General features: G+C 35.0%; 1 protein-coding gene across 1 annotated transcript; it reads left to right on the top strand.

The window, feature by feature from the left end:
• The first annotated feature begins 2,426 nt into the window (after nucleotides 1–2,426).
• On the top strand, nucleotides 2,427–9,019 carry snorc (secondary ossification center associated regulator of chondrocyte maturation). Its single transcript, XM_081373527.1, has 3 exons — nucleotides 2,427–2,556; nucleotides 7,635–7,796; nucleotides 7,978–9,019. The coding sequence occupies exons 1-3, from the start codon at nucleotides 2,469–2,471 to the stop codon at nucleotides 8,085–8,087; spliced, it is 360 nt and encodes a 119-aa protein (XP_081229653.1). The 5' UTR covers nucleotides 2,427–2,468; the 3' UTR covers nucleotides 8,088–9,019.
• The last annotated feature ends 336 nt before the right edge of the window (nucleotides 9,020–9,355 follow it).

Here is a 9,355-nt window from a genome sequence, read left to right on the forward strand (position 1 = left end):
CACATTTATGGAAAACCTGGACATTTCAGGGAATTTTAAAGTTGTGATTTCCAGGCTTAGTGTATTTGAAGTATGCGTAGAGTATGCTATACATCTCTGCTCGGCTCTCAATTATTTAATTGGCTAGTATCAGTACCTCTTTACGTGAAGTCAAATTATTAATTTTTAAAAAATGTATACAGTAGTTATGAATGACAAAAAAAAAACATAAATTCATAGTTCCCCGGTTGGATTTTTATCAAGTTTAATTTGTAATTGTAAAAAAAAAAAAAAAAAGCGACTTCCTAAAATTGACACTTTTTCTTTAGTTTCTTTTTCAATGCATATTGTTTGAGTCTCCAGCCGAGATTAAGCCTAATCCTGGAATTGCTTCCTAAATAACCACAGGAAATGTTTATTTTAGAGCATCATTATTTAAAAACCAGAATAAATGTTGAAATGCAAATTAAAAAAAAAATGTATTGTTAATATTAGTGTCATATGAAAGTTGAATCTGTAACCATGCCCTCCTAACAAGAGTTCATATTTGTAGCTTATAAACAGTACAGTAGTCCCACCATTGAAAGGACAGTTTTGTACTGTGAATTTGATGTTGTTTGTTTTTACAAACCCTGAGAACAGCCTAAGAGTTGAGCTTAATTGTTATAAATGATTACTTTATTATTAATTATCATACTGTAGGTTCTGGTTACAAAAGATAACTTATATTTAATGTGAAATATTCCTTTAATTAGTTCCCTGAGATGCATAAAGCAGGCACAATCAATGAGTGGTTATTCCACAGTGTCGTGTGCAGAAAATGGTCACGTCGAGGCCTGTTCAGTGTTGTAGCGGTTTGTTCCTGTCTGGTGTTTATTGAAGGGAACTCGGCATCTATGAATAATATTGATATGTACTATATACTCAGTCAGTTCATGTCTTCATAACATAACATCAGTAGAAGAGTTTGAAAAAAAAGCCTTGCAGGAAAAACGTCTTAGATTTTTAAAAAGCAAAAAGTTATGAGGCCTATGCAAGCCCTTCAGCCTTGACTGTATTTATGAATTGCTAAATCTAAATGTGTAATATAGCAACAGCTGCTACAAAATAATATTAAAGACACCTTTTGTAATGAAAACATTTTATTAAGCAAATTCACAAGATGAAGCAAAGTGAAGAGGTATTTCATGTCATAGCCAACCTGATCTCACAAGAAAATTTAACTCTTATATGAGGTGGTGATTTGATATGAATTTGTATGATGTTAATCATACAAAAATGAAAGACTTTTAGAAAAATGTAGCACTTTATTTTTCAGTCCTAGTCCTCATACTGTGTACTTATCACAGTAATTACAATAACTGGGTAATAACTAGGTACTAACATGGGAAAAAATATATATGGTCAGTAAGTTGTTGTTTTTTTACATTGCTTTAAAAGAAGCAATTTTCAATTCTGTTAAACAAGATTTAACCTGTTTTAATTTTAATGGGATTTAAGTTGAATTAACTATTACCCAGGATTTTCTTAGGCAAGTACACTGCTAGTAAGGCCTACATGTACTGTAAAATAAAGTGCATCCAAACATAAGTATGTAAGTGTACTCCTATAACCGTCACTGGGAAGTAACCAGATCGCATGCAAATGTATGAATGAGATTCCATACGAATTAGCCACCAATTCACCAAAACGTAAAATAGTTATGAATTTCCATGAGATTGTTGGTCCCGCTGTTAATACTTTGTTTTTTCAGCACCAGCACTTTGTAATAACTGATTATAATAACTATAGTACATGTTGCATATTCAAAATACAGTTCTTGAGCCTGTAAAACTTATATTTTATTTTGTTCACACTTTAAGGTCCAATTCTCATTATTAACAATGACTTTTGCCTCAATAAACTCCTAATTATTGATTATTAATAGTTTGTGGTTAAGTTTAGGTATTGGGTTAAGGGATGTAGAATATGGTCATGCATAATGAGGCATTAATATGTGCTTTAAAAGTACTAATAAACAGCCAATATCATAGTAATATGCATGCTAGTAAACTAGTTCAGTGAGAATTGGACCCTAAACTAAAGAGTTACCTTTTTTGTCAGTATTTCCCAATTACGTAAATTGTCCCTAATTATGAATCATGCCAGCATAATCAAACTGAATCATGGATGCCTCCCACAGTTTGATGTAATGCAATCGAATTGTCATCACTTCTGCGAGATCCATCTCTATGATCCTAAATCCCACAGAAAAGTAGCGTGGGACATGAGGGCCGTCATCGTCGTGCTGCAGGAGTGGAAAGGCTGGCTTTGAAGAAGGTGGGCAGTTACCAGAAGAGTTGACAAAAGTCTGCACTGTCCATACAGAGTCCTCCCACCTAAACCCAGCTTACCCCTACATCTCTCACTCGGTCTCTCACTTGCTCTCTGTGTTCTTTCATTAACGCACCAGTCTAGGAGCGGAGAACAGAAGTGTCCGAACAGGAACCATGGGCCTCGGCAGCAGAAGTTCCAGCGGTTTATCTCGGCTCGCCTTCATCACCGCTCTGGCATTCTGCATGGCTTTTGTGCAGACAGGTAACATCACCATCTTCCCATCTAATCAATGATGCTATTCTCATAAATGTGTTGACTTATTGGGAAAGGTTAATAGGGTTTTTAATAAGCGGGTAATTCTGATTGGTTGGGTGATATGAGTGTTGAATTTTGAACACTTGAAGTGTAGATCAGTGTCTTTCTGAGCTCATCTTGATGAAGGTTCAGAATTACTTCATCTCTGAAATCTCTTAATTGTGCATACGTGTCATTTTCGCCATGTTGACCCTCTTGGTTTTGCAAGGCCCCTTTCCAGTAGCATGAAAGTGAGACCTTCAAAACTGAATAGCAGAAACTTTATCTTAATGAACATTTGCTTAACTTGCTAGGATTATTTCCACGGGCAATAAGTTGAAAACAAAAAGGGTTAGTTCATTATTGTAAAAAATGAGTGTTATTGTAAAGCGAACCAAAATAACTGAATTTGAAAATTGAGTCTTTACAGTGGCGTAAGTGTGCGAGACTCTTGCAGACTGAAACGTCACACTGTCTTCAATGACTCAGACCTTCTCTTTTTCACATCCAGGTGTCGAACCTGATTTTAGTCTTGGGTTCAGTGCGTACATAGACAAAGAGTTCGTTTGTTGGACTCTTGAGGAAGACAAGGCATTTATACATCTGAGCACAAAGTTCATTTGTATAAAAAATAAATTAGAATTGCATTCTAAAAAGGTTGTGTTTTTCGACCATCATCTCTAAAATAGGACCTTCTAAATGTTATATTAAAATCACAAACCTGTGAGAAAATATGTTTAAGAAACTCAGAATTTCCAGCCAGAATACATGATGTAATGCTGTTTTTTTATTTTCTAATGTGAACTTGTTTGCATTGATGTCATGGGAGCAAAAATTATTAAAAGTCTGGATGATCATGATGTCACTGTTTGTTTGGATATATTTCCAGTACATAACATAATTTGTGGTGGAATAACTTTTATACATATATATCATTATTTTTGAATGAATTGAATATATTAATAGCTCTGCTGTGCTGTCAATATTGGACTCTGAATTTAGGTGTACAAGGGAACGATTTTGAATGCATGATGCTTCATCTCAACCATAACTATGGCTGTTCATTTGTATTACTTTCAAGTTATTTGCCTTTTTTTTTTGACAAATTCTGTAATACTGAACCTTGTTGACTAGTCCTCATCAAGTCATGTAACCTTCATATAACGCTTTATAAAGTACAGATTGTTTCAAAGCAGCTTCACAGTAATAAACAGGAAAATAACAGAATCAACAATGCAAACTTCAAATTTGAGATCTGTAAAGCAGTTCTACAAAGATCATTATTCAGTTCAAGTCAGTTCAGTGTTGATTCAGTTCAATAACTGTGTAAAGTCAATTAAGAAACGTTCAATTTAGCTATACGCTGAGAAGACAATACTGTCATTATTCAGATCAAGTCATCCAACACTGATTCAATTCAGTTGATGTTGATTCAATAACAGTGCCAATGATGCTAAATTTATCCATTATGAAACTAATTTGATTGAGCTGTAAAGCAGCTCTACAGAAAACAATAGTGTCATCATCCAGCTCAATTCAATTCAGTTCAAGTTTTGTTCACCTCTGAGGTCAAAATCAATGATATTACTAAATAGTACCCAGCTTGAACATTCTCAGAACTTTAGCTAACGTTCTGGCAAGTTATGATCAAATATCTTCCAATAATTGAAGGTTTGTTCAAAGTTATCTAATGTTCTCAAAACGTTAGCACAAAAACATTTATATATCGTTGTTTTTTCTGAAACGTTTTAGTTGAACGTTCATCTAACGTTTTTTAAATGTTACCAGTTTCATAACGTTCAGAGAACATTTAAACATAACATTCCTATAATGTTTGTGGAATGATAAAATGGAAATTTTCCACGACAATCATATAAACAAGAAAACAATTTTTTTTAAACAATTTAACTCTTTGCCGGCCATTGGCGGAATTTTCCGGCTTTCCATGTTTTCACTGTTATACGGTAGGGGGCGCTAGAGCGCATCTTCTGAAAGAGTTCTGAATCTCCTGATCAAAACACTGTCTTTGAAAAAAAAACACGATTTTCTCAGCTTTTTGTACAAAAAGTAGCTTTTTTTTATAAGAAAGTGTTGATAAGAAGGAAAGAGTGAATGAAGCTATAGAATAAAACAGGGTTTTTTGTTTAAAAGAAAAGGGTCTGTTCTTTCTTTTTATATATTGTTCTGATAAAAAACTATTTTAGGGACCATGACATTTTTGTAAAAAAAATAAAAAAAATGCTGGCTGCGGTCGGCAAGTTTTTAAAAGAAAATGGTGACTTAAAAAATTTAAGTTTTGAATGTTCCGAGAACTGAATGGGAACGTTAGCAAAACATCCTTAGAACACATTTTTGTTAGCTGGGTTTAAAACCTATAGAATGAACATTACTGCTGCGTCTCCGTGTTTTTTACTGTAGCGGAGGTGAGATGAGGACATGGGCACAGGCAACACCCTGGTGGCACAGACACTGTAGCGGACCATTGTGTCATTCGCACGCATCTGTCTGTGTGTTGTCATCTCACTGTTGTGTGTTAAAATATAAGAAATGAAACAACTTCCTTGGCCTTGTCCTATAGCCAAATGTTTAAGCAGTACTTAATAAATATTTAAGCAGGCCATGAAGTGACAAACACACAAAAAAGTGTACTTTTTCAAATCAACAGGTTGTGCATGCTGACGCCGTGGTGCGTGCTTTTCCACAGACTGGCTTCATAAACAAGCTTGTTTAACTTGCAGTACTGGCTGTGTTTAGGCCGTTGGTTCCTCTGCCCCTCTGACCACACAAGTGCCTGTTTGTACCCTCGAGTGAAGGGCTCATTGATGTATCGCTGGCCTAGAGCCCCGGTGTGCCGTACCTACAGCCGGCTTCAAGTCCAGAAAGTGTGTGTCTTGCTGAGCAAACACACTATTATTAAAAATACTGGCCATCCCCAGCTCGCTGACTCCAAATATTAACCTTTTATTTTAAGATTCAGGGTGGAATATGAGCTTTTTAGCATGTTTAATGGCATGGAAAGGTGGTATAAGTGGCCGCTACATGTAAATACGTCTATTTTGGAAACCTAATAGGGTTTTCGATGCAAAAATTAGCAATCAATGTGCGTCTTGTTGAGTTAGTTTTGGCCTGTGCCATTGTTTAGTTATTTAAATATATTGGTATTATTACTTAATTAAGTATTCTTACTTGTAGTAGTTATTAGTTATTTAAAGGTTCTCTTATTTTGTATTCTTACTTGTAGCTATTTATTTAAACATATCATCCGAGGTTCTATTTATTTAGTTATTTATTTAGATTTGTTTAGTATTCTTACTTGTAGATATTTATTTATTTAAATATATCAGCCGAGGTTCTTTTTATTTAGTTATTTTTTATTTGTTTATTATTCTTATTTGTTGTTAATTAAATATATCATCAGGTTCTTTTATTTATTTAGTAGTCTTGTAGCTATTTATTTTAATGATCAAAAATAGTTGTACGTTGGCCACCCCCAATTTACTGACTCCAAATATTAACCTTTTATTTTAAGACTTAGGGTGGAATAAGAGCATTTTAGCAGGTTTAAGTGCATGGAAAGATGGTATAAGTTGACACTGCATGTAAATATATCTCTGTTTTCGAATTATGCTTTCAATGCACAAATGAGCACAATATGTGTGTTTGCTTGTTGGGTTAGGTTCAACCCATGCCATTGGGTTGTTCAAGCAGGGTCGGGCTAGATATCCCACTATTTATCCATGTTCTCTCTGTCTGTCTTTGTCCCTTCATTTTGGGGTCAGAAACTTTGTCCATAAGGTGCCCTTTGGGAGCTGTGGGCAAGCGGTAACATAGGAAATGGGCTTTGTGCTCCGTGAGTATGATGTAAGTGAGAAAAGTCGCATGGCTGTTCCATGCCTGTGGGAGATGTGGAATGTGAGTGAGAGATGTGAGGAGAAGAAGAGTGGAGGAACGCGCAGGACAAGATACCATAGTGAGAAGCGAGTGCTAATCCTCCGTAAAGATGCCCATTGAGTCATACATAATGTGACTCACATCTATCTATCTATCTATCTATCTATCTATCTATCTATCTATCTATCTATCTATCTATCTATCTATCTATCTATCTATCTATCTATCTATCTATCTGTCTGTCTGTCTGTCTGTCTGTCTGTCTGTCTGTCTGTCTGTCTGTCTGTCTGTCTGTCTGTCTGTCTGTCTGTCTGTCTGTCTCTGTCTGTCCATCTATCTATCTATCATACTTAAAATCTATCCATCCATCCATCCATCCATCCATCCATCCATCCATCCATCCATCCATCCATCCATCCATCCATCCATCCATCATATCTATCTGTCTGTCTGTCTGTCCGTCCGTCCGTCCGTCCGTCCGTCCATCATATCTATCCGTCATATCTATCCGTCTGTCTGTCTGTCTGTCTATCTATCTATCTATCCATCTATCTATCTATCATACTTAATATCTATCTATCCATCTATCCATCCATCCATCCATCCATCCATCCATCCATCCATCCATCCATCCATCCATCCATCCATCCATCCATCCATCCATCCATCCATCATACCTATCTATCATACTTAATATCCATCCATCCATCCATCTTCATATATAATATCTATCTAGTATCTATTCATGCTTGTAAGATAATATTTAATATTCTAATTTCTAATATTAAGATTCCAATTTAAATATATCATCTTAGGTTATATATATATATATATATATATATATATATATATACACATATACATATATATATGTATATGTATATATATATATATATATATATATATATTTTTTTTTTTTTTGGGGGGGGGTATTCTTACTTGTAGGTAGATATTGTTATTTATATCATCCTAGTTGCCTTTTATTTATTTAGTATTCTTACATGTATATTAATTATTGAAATATCTCATAGTAGGCTATGTTCTTTTCATGTTCTTTGCCTTTCCGTTTTGAAACAATTTTGTGAAAATAGCTTAAAAAACATTCTCAAACTGCATATATTGTTGATTCACCTTCGTTTTTTTCCTTCTATCAGAAACAGTGGCGGATTCCTCCCCTACACTGCAGAATGATAACCAGGACACACTATCCGGTGCTGGAGCCATCGATGTGACAACAAAAGTCCCTTACCAGGACCAGACGGGAAACACCCATGACTATGAGGATAGTACACCTTCAGTAACCCTGGATGAGGAAGGTAAAGTTATTCCACCCGTGTTCACATACTGTATACTTAATCACACCTACTGAAATAGAGAATGTTTTATATTTACTAGCTCAGAAATGGCTACTGAATATGATATAAGTCTTTGTTAAAGAGAACTTGGTGTCATTATGTTATGGTGTGTGATTGACAGTTGTATTATTTCTGTTCTCAGTTGTGCTGGGGCCAGGTGCCATCACAGCTATCGTCATCGCAGTGTTCCTCGGAGCCTCTGTTCTTCTCGCTCTCATTGTGATCACGCTCAGAAAGTTCACTGCCTCTTAGGAAGGGACATTAATGTTTTCATTTTCTCCCTTCCTCAGTCTCATCTCTTCTCTTTGCTCTCCTTGTTTTCCCTCTCCTCCATCTGTACTCATTGGTGGCAGGTCCCTCGTGAAATGGTTGTTTGCAGCTGTTCTTTACTGTTACTCTGAGACTTGTTTGGAGATTTCTTTCCCTAATCTTAAAAATAAGGGTTCATTATTGGTATCGATGGGCCCATGAAGAACCATCCATGGAACCTTTTCATAGCACAAAAGGTTCTTTATACTGGACAAATGTTATTTAGATTATTAAAATGTTCTTCACACTAAGAAAAAATGGTTACTCTATGCCATCACTGTGAAAACCTTCCTTGTGGAACCTTTATTTTTAAGATGAAAACTTCAAGACAAAGCAAACCGGAGTCTGAACAAAAGGGCACTTACAATCAAGAGAGATTATGGGTGCATTTATTTTGTGACCATATTATCAATGTAGATATCCTCTTGCAATTAGGTTTAGACTGAAAGATTATAGGGTTGTTGTTTTTTTTTCAAAAGAAGTAAAAAATATTGATTTTAGTGACATTTTACGATATAGTTTACCATTCATGTGCAACCATTTATTTTTTGTTCATACTGTTTTCTAATCTAATGTATACCAATTTCCAATTTTTTGCCATTACATTACACTGATTTCTGTATAATGATAATGTTTAAGATAAAGAGAGAGTGTGTGTGTGTGTGTGTGTGTGTGTGTGTGTGTGTGTGTGTGTGTGTGTGTGTGTGTGTGTGTGTGTGTGTGTGTGTGTGTGTGTGTGTGTGTGTGTGTTGAGAGAAATCAAAGCAGTCTTTGAGAGTGAGTGTTTTAACTGAACTTTTATATATAAACTGATGAAGTTGTGTGTCACCTTGTGATTAGTCACTGAACAGATTAAAAGGCCATGTTTAATCCTCCTCCAAGAGTGTTTTTTTTACTTAAGATTTTAATATTATGAAATGAGTTATGCAAAATAATTGGTTATTTAGCACGTTGTTGCCTATTCTCTTTATTGTCAGTTGAGGGGGAAGAGAAACAGCCCTAAAAATTAAAAGAACATGTTCAAATGTACCTTAACACAGCAGAGGCTTTCAACAAATAACATTTTTATAGTTTAGACTTTAAAATATTAATTATTATAATTGGATTTTTTGTATATTGCATCTATTAGATATTATGGTAACACTTAACAAAAAGATTCCATTTACTAACAATGACAAATGCTTCTAAAGCATATTAATCTTAGTTCATGT

The sequence above is a fragment of the Scardinius erythrophthalmus genome (genome assembly GCF_964197995.2).
Source record: "Scardinius erythrophthalmus genome assembly, chromosome: 9".
NCBI lineage: Eukaryota > Metazoa > Chordata > Actinopteri > Cypriniformes > Leuciscidae > Scardinius > Scardinius erythrophthalmus.